The sequence below is a fragment of the Pseudopipra pipra genome, chromosome W (assembly GCF_036250125.1).
Source record: "Pseudopipra pipra isolate bDixPip1 chromosome W, bDixPip1.hap1, whole genome shotgun sequence".
Taxonomy (NCBI): domain Eukaryota; kingdom Metazoa; phylum Chordata; class Aves; order Passeriformes; family Pipridae; genus Pseudopipra; species Pseudopipra pipra.
The window spans coordinates 35,561,448-35,574,243 of NC_087580.1; the positions used below are offsets into that span (position 1 = coordinate 35,561,448).

The 12,796-nt window shown below is 57.0% G+C and overlaps 1 protein-coding gene across 1 annotated transcript in view; it reads left to right on the top strand.

The window, feature by feature from the left end:
- The window catches only part of LOC135405014 (zinc finger protein 418-like), a 161,350-nt gene extending 152,079 nt beyond the window's left edge, over positions 1-9,271 (top strand). The window contains exon 4 of the mRNA XM_064639735.1: positions 8,679-9,271. Within this exon, the coding sequence (XP_064495805.1) occupies positions 8,679-9,260 (582 nt within the window). The 3' untranslated portion in view covers positions 9,261-9,271. The remainder of the gene's footprint in view (positions 1-8,678) is intronic.
- Positions 9,272-12,796: the final 3,525 nt, after the last annotated feature.

A 12,796-nucleotide genomic window follows, 5' to 3' on the forward strand; every position in this document is an offset into this window, starting at 1 on the left:
TATATTAAATTTCTTAGGAGCAGTGGCCAGGATGTACACTGGATGGATGACTGGGGTGGGGAGTCTCCCCTCACCCCAGCTTTTTTTTTCCTCCCCTTTAATTTTAAAAAGAGGTGTGATAACTGTGCATTAGGTAAGGCTGGAACATGAATCCTGCAGATGCAGCTGTTTGACAACATTAACGTGGGGGGTTTGTACCATTGTTAGGTGAGTTAGTAGAGATTTTCCAAGCTGAGAAGGACAGCCTGCTGCCAAGCTCTGGCAACTCTCTTAAGAAATCTTTTTCTTCGGGGATGCCCTGAGGGAAATGATGACTGGATGCTTTTCTGAAGGCACAAAGGGCCTGTTTTCTCTTCCATAGCATTCAGAATGGGACTCCTTGGTCCAGCCTGCCTGCTCAGGGTTTTGTGGTGCTGTGTTAGGGTTTTCATGTGGGTTTTCTCCTGGGATAAAGTTGTGTACAGTGAATATTGATTATTCATCCCATGTCTGGGTCACTGTCTACATCCTGAATTTAACTCAGAGCCTGTGTAAATGAGGAATGCATTGAAACAAAGTCAAGGATCCTTCAGTGGCTTGTTTTTGTGAGTTCAACCTTCTGAGACCTCTGATGAGTCTGGCAGGGCAGTGCCTGTGTGCAGAGGGGCAGGGAAACAGAGTCCCAGCACAGCAGCAGTGCCAGGGAGCAGCAGCATTTGGCCTGTTGAGAGCTGCTCTTTTTCTCCTGCCACCCTCCCCTTCTGGGCCTCGGCTGAGGCCTCAGTGCTCTGGGCCTTGGTCCCTGGGCTGGGCTGGGTCAGTCCTGTGGCCATGGCACTGCTGGCATGAGCTGGGCTCCACTGCACTCTTTCCACCACACAAGGGGCTCCATTTGCTCCGGGCACAGCCTGAAGCCTCAGCTCTTCTTCTCCAGGGCTCTCAAGAACAAGGCCAAGGAGCAGACTCTCCAGAGGGTCCTTGCCTTGCTGGTTTCTCCCTGGAGTCCGTGTGCTGCCCTCAGGGTCCCACTGTGGGGGCTGGAGGGGCTGAGGCTGCTGCAGCTGGTGCTGGTGGTGGCCAGTGCCCCTGGAGATGGCAAATGGGGCCTGAGGAGCCCGGGGCCGATTCTCTGCTGCTGTGCTGGGGAGCGGGGCTGGCCCTGGGGCTGCAGGAGCTGCCTGAGCTGATGATGTGCTGAGCATTGCAGACCCAGAGGGCCTGTCCCTGAGCTCCAGGGCCTCCATGTCCTGCTGCAGGGCCAGACCTGAGTGTGCTGCTCTGCTGGGCTGGGGCAGGGACAGGGAGATGGGGGGACCAGGGAGGGGCTGGACTGGGCAGTGCCAGGGAGGGGAAAACCCCAATGTTGAGCTGAAGTGTGTGAGTGGGCAGGGTGGGGGCTCTGCAGGGCTGGGGCACCTCTGGAGTCAGCGTTTCCTTTGGCAGCACAACTTATCTCAGACAAGATAGTTTTCCAATGTTGGCTTTCCCCCCTCTTTCCCAAGGTTTTCTTTTTTGTTTTTTGTTCCCCTGAGGGGAAAAGGGGGAAGGGAAGCACATGCTGATCCCTGGTTTTATCTGTATACAAAAGGGAGCTGGGGTGGGGAGGGAGGGGGGAAACAAAGCGATTTCTCCCTCTATTCTCTCTCTTTTATCCCATTCCCGCCTCCCTCGCCACACCCCGGGCGACTGTTTCACCGCCGCCCCTCCTCGCCCGTCCCGCGGGGCAGCTCTTTTAGCTCCGGGGCGGCGGAGACTCCCCCGGCGCGGCCCTTTGGTTTTCCTTGGTTTATTCTCCGGAGCTGATTCCGTTCCGAGCTCGCCCCCCCTCTCTGGCGACCCCCGCCAGGGCCCGTCCCGGGGCGGCTCCTTCAGTGCCACGGGCGGCGGGGACCCCTCGGGGCGGCTCCCCCAGGGCCCCGCCCGCCGCCGCCGCTCCCCGGGGCCCTCCCCGCTTCCTGCCGGGATCGGACACCGCCGGCGGCCCCGGCCCTGCCGGGCTCCATCAGCCTGAGCAATTGCTGCCAAGGAGGGGCCGGGGGCTTCCTCTTGGCCTTCGTCTCCCTGGCGCTGGGGCTCGGCTTCTACCTGCGCCAGAAGGTGAGGGGGGTCCCAGGGGGTCGTGTGTCCCCCCAGAGCGTCTGTGCCCCCCCGGGGACCCCCCACCCCGGTGTCACCCCCTTTTCTCTCCCCACAGAGCTCCTGAGCCGCCGCCGGCCGCAGCCCCTCCCCGGGGCCTCGGGCCCAGCCTGGACCCCCCTGTCCCTGTGAGGATTTTGGGGGGGTCGTGTGTCCCCCCCTCCCCTGCTGTCACTCCTGATCCCAGGAAAGCTTCCCAGTTCTCCCCAGTCCCGGTTATTGGGGGGCAGTGGGGAAGGGGCTTGGGGGAATCCCAAGGTGTGGAGCCGAGTTTGGTGGGAGCAGAACACTCCTCGGGATGGATCGGGAATGCGGACCCCCCTGTGTTCCCCCCTGTCAGCCCGCTCTGGGGGGGCTCTGGGAGGGCACCTGCCCCTCAATAAGGCACCCAGCACACTTCGAAAGGTGCTGGGAACCCCCTAAACGTCCACACAGGCTCTGCAGGACTGCCTAAACATACTCAAAGCCCACCCAGGATCCCCCCCAACCCCTTCTCTGGGGGGACTTCTCTGGGCACTGGTGGTGCTGGGAGCCCTCCTGGCAGCGGGCGAGGAGCTCTCGGGTGAGTGGGGGGTGGGAAGGGGGCGGTCAGTGGGAAAAAGGGGGGTCAGAGGGGACAGAAGGGGTGGTGGGACCCCAAACTGAGTGGGAGGGGAGTGGGACCCCCCAAAAGTGGAGGGAGGAGGGGCACTGAGGATGCCCTCTGGAGCCCTGTCAGAGCCCTGACACTTCTGGGGTGACTCCAGGAACAGCCTTCACTGGCCCAGGGACATTCATCTCCCCAGCCTGGCACACATCCCCTGCAAATGGCCCTGTCTCCTCCATCCCCCTCTTCTGCCTTTCTGGCCTGGCCCTTTCATTCCACACCAGCAAAGCAGCCTGGGCACCATCTCACCTGGGCACTCAGAGGGATTTTGTGAGCAGCAGGGGCAGATTTCTCTAGAAGGTGCATTTGTCCCCTGTCCCATGGCACAGGGCAAAGCTCAGAGGATGAAAACACTCCCAGGCACACACATCCTGGAGAGCTTTTTGAAGACAAAAATAGGGAGAGGAAGAACAAAAGAGGCAAAATTAGAGAGATGAAAGGTGCCCCAAAAATCAGGAGCTTCTTCTGAGCCAGGTTTCCATAACTGAATCATTGGTGGGATATTTACTTTGGTAAGTAGCTGCACAAAACTATTCATGTAGACAATGAAAGAATCAGCTCAACATAATATATAGAAGGTGTTGTCAATGAAAACAGAGAAAAATTGTTGAAATAAAAAAAAGATAAAAAAATAAGGTCTGGCAATGCTGGCCAGGAAGCCTTCAGCAATTATCAAGAGTCCTGTTCTGCAGAGGTTTCAAGTGTCTCCTAAATTCCACACTCCTGGCTTCAGGCCATGACTTGCCAGAGCAGTCCCAGAGCTGGCCACTGCCCAGAGATGCCCTGGGGCAGCTCCAGTGCCCAAGTGGGACAAGTGGCCCAGGGTGTGTGGGAGCCCTTTGGAGCAGGAGCTGGTGGGCAGGAAGGGCCCATCTGGGGAGGGTCAGGGAATCCCCCCCTGCAGCCCTGCTGCCCAGGCTGAGGAGGGTCCTCTCCAGCCCACAGCCCATCGTGTGCCCTTGGGGGCTGCGCTGCCGGGGCTGTTCCCGGGCACTGACTGGGGAATCTCCCGGGGTGCCCCGCGCGAGGCGGGGGCGGGGTGGAGGGCGGGCAGGGGGCGTGGCCGCGCGCTGATTGGCTGCGGCGGGGGTGTCTCCACCCGCAGCGCGCGAAGGGCGCCATCTTTGGCGCGTGGGGGATTCGGGGGCGGCGGCCCCGGGAAAAGCTGCGCTTGGGTGTGTGAGCTGGGGGGGTCTGCGGGGGGAGCGGGGTCTGGGGATCCCCTCGGGGGCTGCGGGGAGCGCGGCTGGGGGTGGAAAGGCTGGAGGGCTCGGGAGGGTTTACCGCGGGGGTTCCCGAGGAGATTTTGAGGGGTCCCTGAGGGGGTTCGGTGTCCTGAGGGGACTCGGGGGGGGAGGTGGTTGATGGTCCCTGAAAGGGGTTTTGGAGTCCCTGAGGGAGTTTTGGTTTCTGAGGAGACTGGGGGGTCCCAGGTGGGCTAGAATGGTCTCTGAGGCGGGTTGGAAGGCTTTGCGGGGACTTTTGAGGCAGTTTTCATAGTGTTTAGGGGGTCCCAGACGGCTTTGAAGGTCCCTGAGAGGGACTGGGGGGTTCCTGAATAGACTTGGGGGGTCCCAGGTGTGTTTGGTGGGTCACTGAGAGGGTTTAGGGGGTCCTGGGGAGGGAATAGGTCTCTGAGGGGATTTGAGGAGACCTTGATGAGGTTTTGATGGGTCGAGGGGGGGGATTTCTGAGTGGACTTCAGGGATTTTGAGGGGATTTTGGGGAGTCCCCTAAAGCTTAGCAGTGGGGTTCAGGGGATCCCCTAGCCCCAAGGAGAGGGATCTTAGGGATGCCCCCCAAAATTCAAGGCAGAGATATACTATATCTGGGTAAGGGGATCCCAGTGCCCTCAGTATATCCCAATGCCCTCCCAGTGATCCTCAGTATGGCCCAGTAACCCCTTCAGTGACCAGCCAGTGTCTGTCCCAGTGACCTCCCACTGCCCCTCCTATGGCCCAGTGATCCTCCAGAGAGCAGCCAGTAACCCCCAGTATGGCCAAGTAACCTCCTGGTGTCCCCCTGTGTGTCCTGGTAATCCCCTCAGTAACTCCCCAGTTCTCTGCCAGTGCCCCCCAGTGTGCCCCAGTTCACCTCCAGTCCCTCCCAGTGCCCTCCCAGTGTCCCTCAATAACCCCCCAGTCCCTCCCAGTACCCCCTAGTTCCCCCCAGTGTGTCCCAGTATCCCCCAGTAATGACCCAGTGCCCCACAAAGCCCCCCAACTGTCCCCAGTGTGTCCCCAGATGCCCTTGGCCTTTCTGTGAGCGTGGGGGAGGGGGCATTTTTAGGTTCAGAGGGTCCGGGGTGGCTCTTGGGGTGAGATGGAGGGGGACATCAGGGATGGGGCTTGGGGACAGTGGAATTGGGGGTGTCAAGGGGGGAATTGGGGTCATGGGGAGGCCCTGAGAACAATGGAGACACTGGGGGTCTCGGTGTGTCAAAGGGGGGAACTGGGGACACCAAGAGGGTCTTCGGGACACTGGAGGGGTCTCAGGACTCACTTGCTCTTGGTGCAGCCCCCTCTTTGCCCCCCAGGCTCTACTTACCCCTCCAAATGTTCCTTAACCCCCATTTTCCCTTTAATCCCCTCCCCCCAAAAATTCCTTTGACCCTGAAGACCCCTTTTAACTCCCCTAAATGCACCCAAAGCCACCAAAAACCCCCAAAATCCCCATCCAACCCCCCCCAAATCCCTCTAAATCTCCCCCAGCCCCCCCTCAAATCCCTTCCAACCCCCCCCAAAGAGGGATCACCCGGCAATCTGGGACAGGAACACAGTGGGCTGTACTGGGGGCACTGGGGGGGGCTCAGGTGTCCCACAACATCATGCCCCAGCTCCAGGAGAGATCTGGGGAGCAGTGAGGAGGTACTGGTCTGTCCTGGTCTGTCCCCCCATTCCCCAAAGCCCCTCCCCAGCTCCCCCAGGACCCTCCCGGACCCCAAAGCCCCCCAGGCTCCCCCAGGCCCCTGACTTGGTCCTGCTGCCCCTTGAGCATCTGCAGCTCCTGCAGAACCAGGCATTTCATCAGCAAATGTGCAGGTGACACCAAGCTGAGGGTGTGTTGATGTGCTGGAAGGCAGGAGGGCTCTGCAGAGGGACCTGGCCCAGCTGGATCCATGGGCTGATTGCAAGGGGATGAGGTTCCAGCAGGCCAAGGGCCGGGTCCTGCCCTTTGGCCACAAGAAGCCCCGTCAGCCCCCCGGGCTGGGGCCAGAGTGTCTGGAGAGCAGGCAGGCAGAAAGGGAGCTGGGAGTGTGGATGGACAGGAAGCTGAAGAGGACGCAGATTGTGCCCAGTGTGATGTTAGAAAAGCAGAATAGGTTCTGGGCTGGTTGTAGAAGGAGAAAGAAGCCCAGAGGCCAGTGCAAGCAGGCAGCTCTGAGCTTGCACATGATGTCCCCTCCCTGCAGGTTCCTGTCCTTGAGCCCAGGCCCTGAGGTGAGGCTGAGAAGTGGCGCGGAGGTGAGCCCAGAGCTGTCCCTGAGGTGAGGCTGAGAATAAGTGCAAGGCAGAGGTGCTGCTGGGGAAGGAGAGCCCTGTGGTGGGGAAGACACAAAGCTGTGAATGCCCATCCCCTGTGTGCCAGGTGAGCTGGGGCTTTGCTGCAGAGCTGCAGGCGCTGATTTGAGCGTCTCCAAGTGCTGAGATGGTGGGCACCCAGGAACACAAACTGTGCCTGGCCACAGAGCCTGCAAGGAGGAGCAGAGACAGCCGTGGCAGTGTGGGGGCCCAGGTTGTCCGTGTGCCTTCCCCTGCAGGCCCTGTCTGTCCCTGCTGGGCCCCTGTCCATCCCCATCAGGTCCCTGCCCGTCCCCCCTGGGCTGAGCTCCCCCCAGGAAGTGCCGTGGAGCTGAAGCTGCTGCCATCCCCCCCCTGCAGCCGCTGCCCCAGCCAAGGGAGCAGCAAAGGCAGGGCCAGGAGCAGAGGCAGCAGCAGGGGAGCCCTGGGGGGGGCCGGGAAGCTCTTGTGTGGGTCAGGAAAGAGGCGCTGGGCTCGAGGCCGGGGCTGTGCTGAGCAGGCCCAGCCCTCACATCCCCCCAGCCAACGCCGGCTGCCCGGGGGGCTTGGGAGGGACCCCCAGCCCGTGTGCCCCACACTGAGCTGGCAGAGAGAGAGCCAAGGGACAGGGCCACGGGCAGGGCCACGGGTGAGGGACAGGCAGGGCCATTGCAAGGCCATGGTGAGGGCACAGCCTGTGGCAGCAGAGCTGCCCAGGGCTGGGGGCAGCCGGGGGTTCTTGTACCAGCCAGTGGTGGGGCTGAGCAGAGCAGGAGGCCTCTTGCAGAGCCCTGGAGCAGCCTCCCACTTGCCAGTCCTGCCCTGGTGGGGTGACTCTGTCCCTTCCTGCAGGACACTCCCCCCAAAATCTCTGGCGGGGCCTTTTGTGTCTATTCCTGGTTGCTGATTCCTGCTGGGGACCTGAGGGCCCCTCTGCAATCCCATCCATGGGGCACAGTCTCCTCTCCAGAGCCTGAGTCAGTGCAGACTTTGCAGGGAAATCTGTGCTGGCAGCTGCATCCTGAGCCCGAGGTCAGTTTGTATCCCTTAGTGCTGATCCATCCGAGGGATCCAACAGATCCTCTGCCATTCCATCTGTGCACCAGGAGTCACCCTGCTGCTCTTGACTCCCTGCAGAGGAACAAGTGCCATCTCTCTGTTTGGGAGAAGCCAGATGCTGCCCCTGGGCCATCAGAAGTGGTGCTGAAGCCTCTTTCAGCCCAGCCCCAGGTGCAGTTTTCTCATCCCCTCACCGAGTGCCCGCTCCCCCAGCCGGCACTGACCAACCAGGGCGTTTGGCACATGTGGTTTGGTGGTTTGGAGAAACAGCCCTGGGCTGGCAGGGGGCCAGATAACCTTGAGGAACAGCCCTAGCAAGGTGCCTGCACTGGCAGAAGGCCAGAGGATCACTGCTCCACAGAACCGGCTGGAGCTCTGGGTGAACCTGAGCTGAAGGGCCTGTGACCTGTGGATGAGTCCAGGATGGAGCAGAGACCCCCCTGCAGCCCGGGAGGTGCCCACGCCAGAGCAGGGGATGCCCAAAGGAGGTTGAGAGCCCCTGGGAAGCCCCTGCAGAGCCAAGGGAGCAAAGCCCTGGTTTCCCAGGCTGCCCCCACACCCCAGTTTGTTTTTGGGAGAGTTTTTTTGGTCTAATCTTCATATTTTGGAGTATTTTTTTAGCTGAATCTCAACTTTTTGCAGTTTGGGTGGGTGAGGGTCTTCTTATTTCTGAGGAGTTTTTGTCTGAATTGCGATGGTTTGGGTTTTTCTGGGCTGAATCTTGGTGTTTTGGAGATTTTTATGGTCACAGGATGCCCGGTGAGTTCTAGAGATGGACTTGGGCAGGAGGAACCCCCAAGCCAACGCACTCAGCCCTTGTTTTCCCCCCATCAGGATTTGTCCTTCCCAAAGCTTGGGCGGATGGAGGAGGAGGCTGCGAGGAAGAGGAAGATGCCTTGGTCCCCCCAGGCAGGTGAGGAGGAAGTCAGTGTCCCTTTGGGCGGGTGTTGTGCTGGCTCTGTCAGCCGAGCATGGCCCCGGCTGCAGGACAACCCCGCTGGCGCCGCCGTCCTGCCGGGGCCGGAGTTGGGGGGATGTCCTTGGCCTTCCCTGTGGGCCGGAGGCAAATCCCCTGCCTGTCCTTCTTGCTTCCTGCCCCAGGCCCTGAGCTGAGGACGGAGAGCCCGGAGGACAAATCCCCCCGTGAGACCCTGGTGGGAGAGGCCGTTTTGAAGGGCTCCCCGGCGCAGGAAGGCAGCGGGGAGGAAAAGGTCCGGAGATCCCCCCACAGGAGGGGCTCCAAAGCCATCCCAGGGTGCTCTGAGGAGGAAAGAGCCAGCCTGTGCCGGGAAGGCAGACAGAGCTTCCGCAGGACCTCTGACCTCGTAGTCCAGAGGCAACCTCCCTCTAGAAAGAAGCCCTTCAAGTGCTTGGAATGTGGGAAGAGTTTCAGGAGGAGCTCCCACCTGATACGACACCAGCAGATCCACACAGGGGAACAGCCCTACACGTGTGGGGAGTGTGGGAAGAGCTTCAGGGACAGCTCTGATCTCCTCACGCACCAGCGCATACACACTGGGGAACGGCCCTACAAGTGCTTGGAATGTGGAAAGGGGTTTCACACCAGCTCCAGTCTCCTCAGGCACCAGCAGACGCACACAGATGAGAGGCCCTTCCGCTGCACCGACTGTGGGAAGGACTTCATCCAGAACTCCGACCTCGTCACCCACCGGCGCATTCACACAGGGGAACGGCCCTACAAGTGCTTGGAATGTGGGAAGAGGTTTCACACCAGCTCACATCTCCTTGTGCACCAGCGGACGCACACGGATGAGAGGCCCTTCCGCTGCACCGACTGTGGGAAGGGCTTCAAGCACAACTCCGCCCTCGTCAGGCACTGGCGCATCCACACTGGGGACAGGCCCTACAAGTGTGGGGAGTGTGGGAAGAGCTTCACCCAGAGCTGTAAGTTGACCAGACACCAACGGACCCACCAGTAAGGGAAGCCCTACCAGTGCCCCAACTTCAGGAAGAGCTTCAGCTGTAGGACTGACACACAAAAAAGGTTTCAAAAGGTCTTCAAGATTTTGAGTATCTGCACTCCAACATCAGTTTATTCTTTTGAATATGTGTAACTTTAACCTCATTTTAGTCTGAAAGCCAAATTCACCACTACCCTGTTCCTCGATAAATGACCAGTTACACTGAAGCAAAGAGCACTGGAACCAGTGCAACAAGCCCCAGTCTGACTTTCACACCTGCCCACGTGTCCTGTTTTCTGCTGCTCCACAGACTTCCTTGTTTAAAATACAATGGGAAAATGAACAGTTTTTGGGGTTGTTTTGGTTTTGGGCTCGGGTTTCCCCCCCCCCCTACTGTTCTCATTAACCTCATTTCAAATCTATTTCAGTGTTTGAAGATGAATTAAAATTTTGAATGATTTTTAATGTTAATGCCTTGACCAAAGTATCAAAACATGAAAAATAATAAAAAAAAAAAAACACTACAAAGCTGTCCATTATTGTGACAATCAAACACTCAGAAGTACGAACTTAAGCACAGTGAAAACCCCATAAGACCATTAAAATAATTTTAATATTTATATATTATTATATTTTTACTAAGCTTAACATAAGGAAATTTTATTCCTGACATCAGCTTTCCCCATCTCTCAAAAAGGTAATTTAGTTACATCTTAGTCACCCTTGAAAGGCTCTTTCCAGTTGGGTTGGCCTCTGCCTTAGACACTCATGAGATCTGCCAAAACCAACTTAAGGGCAGATTTCCCCACCAGGTTCAACCGCATTGGTTGTACCAAAAACTTTGCAAGTAACCCCACAACTTTCATCTTAAACTCTTCTCTCAACCTTGTAAAATAATTAGCAGTAAACAGACCTGACAATGTGTTATAATTAAGAATACGTTCTTGTTCTCAGAGTTGTTCATACACAAAAAAGATGCCACAGGAACGGCCAAAATATTAATAGCAACTTCTACACTTTGGAAATCTACATTTGGTTTTTAAAGATTTCACAGTGGTTGTTTCCTTAGGAATTCAGGCACATTTTACTAACAAGTTTCAATAAAGTTACAAAAACATCTTTCTCCACTAAGACACAGGCAGTCATCCTAACCTGAGGTAGGCACTGAAAAGCCCAATTTTTTTCTTAGCTGTCACGAGTCTTTCATTCCTTCTGTCACATCAATTAGGCATCAGCCCATTTTTCAAGCTGCTGTTATCTACCAGCTCCTGGTTTGGTTTCCAAGCCCAGTATTTTGGCCACGATAAAATCAGGGACCTGGGCACTCATGTCAGAATGACAAAGAGTACTGACCCTCCCTGCCAAGGGAGACAAACCATTCCCAACCTCGACCAAAGGTTCAAGGCAACGATTCTGAAACAAAATTTACAAAGTTTTTCTCTTCAGTTTTTTGCTGCAATTCTCTGTTGCTCTATTAAAAGACCACAGCAGTGAAAGACAAGGCCTGATGGCCAAACCCAGGGCTTCAGCCACTTGAGGTCTATTGAAACCTTCTGTTCCTCAAGTGGGAGACTGAAATCCAACACGTACAACACCCACGCATGAGACACCAACACATTGACCAAGTTTTCCAGAGTGAAATCTGAGGCTTCAACTTCAAAACTGAGGTGACCTTCCCTGGGAATTGCCTCCAACAGAGGGAGCTGAATGGACAGAATGAGGCTGTGAACAAACCAAACCTCAAGGTCTGTGTCTCAAAGTCCATTAAAGCAAGGTTTTAGTCTCAAAGACACATCCCTGGTAACTTTGACACTGCAGGAAAGAACAGACGTGTCCTTTCTGGCCAGCAAAGTCCATCATGAGTTCCTGTCAGAGCCTGCACAGAACATGAGTGCTCTGGACAGCCCTAGTTCTGCTTTTACCACCATCAGATGTTCTGTAAGCACAGCAGTCAAAGCACAACTCATGTAGGTTTGGGTATTCTTAGCTAAGGCTGTTTGCCAGGTTTCTCAGATTTAGAGAGGAATTCCCGGTAAGATGTGACTTTATTCACAGATGCACTCTTTTTTGGGTGTTATTTTGAAATAATAAACTGTATTGCATTAAGCAAAGTATGTCAACTTCAATAAAGCTTCAATAAAGTGTCGGGCGACTGTTGAGCACCTCAGTGAATTCATCTGTAAGCAAAAAGCTCAGGGGCATTGTGGTGGCCTTCATCCCTCTGCACACAGACATCACCTCCCAGCTCTGCTTCTCTGCTTGACCACCTTTGCCCCTCCAACTGCTCCCCGTAGCATCCCAGCTCTCTTTTGCTGTACAAGTGGAGTGCTCTCCTCAAGTCTTGCCCCTGTTCTCTGCTGCTCTCCTTCCCCGCTCCTTTCACCATCTTCAACCCTGCCTGTTTGTGGAGCCCACTCTGACCCCCTCCCTCCACAATCTCCTTCTGGCCTGCCATCTCCCAAGCAGATCTCGGGCTGCTTTGGAAAGCCTGATGGCAAAGCTGCTCTCCCTGACTTGCACATCTGCCCTGCTCTTTAGGCAGGACCAGGCTAAGGGGCAAACGATACGCACGCCACGTGGAAGGTGAAATCACCTGCTTCTGCAAGACTCTCGGAAGCAAGTGCGGTATCAAGGTAATGAGCTCCCCCGTTGCTGAGACTCTTGTCTGTGCCATCGGCAGGGCACTCCTGTGAGCCAAAGGCACCCGGAATCGGTGGGGCTGACAGGGCCTCAGTGTCCCTGATGAGAGGGTTCCTGCTGTCCCCAAGCAGGGACTATCTGAGGGCGGCACTCTGCTGGTGTCCCAGCAGCAGCTGCAGCTCTCCTGCCCAGCAGTGAGCCCTGGTCCTGTGCAGGGCCAGCACCCCGTGAGCATGAGCCCAGCCCTCCTGCCTCAGCCTAAGGACCCTCTGCTCTCGTCCTCCCCTACACAGTGACTGTGGGCACTGCTGCCAGCACTGCTGGGCACCTGTGGCCAGGGCTGCTCTCGCTGCCCATCTGAGCAGCACCAGCAGGGGCCTTGGGGTGACATCTTTGCTCTCCTCCTTCCTGCCGCAGCCCTTCGAAAGATACCTCACACGCTCGGAGAGGACGCACATCGTCCTTGAAGCCCTGGAGCAGAAAGATGCCCAGAATTATCAATGGATACCTGGAGAGCCTCGTCCATGGGTTGAACCATTTGGGTGGAACCTTTACAGAGGGCGCAGGATCATAGCAGAAGAGATTTTGTGGCTGGCCACGGTTGACCCGTGCTTCTTCCTGACGGATGTAAGTGGCCTGTGGCTGGATTGCCCTGCCCTTCAGCCCTAGAAGGCCTTGTTCCTCTCTCCATCCCTCCCTGCCAAACCCAGGTGTCTCAGGCACCTGAAGGCACCTGAAGGCAGCAGAGTGGCATGGAAAGGGCAACTGAGGCTGCACTACCGTGGCAGCACTCTCCTCACCTCTGTCCCCTTCAGGTGCCAAAGATTTTGAGCTTCCTGCATGAAAGACTGCCAGGTGTGAAGTGTGAACGTGTGCAGGAGTGCTTCCACTCCCTGCTTCTGCTGCTAGCAGAG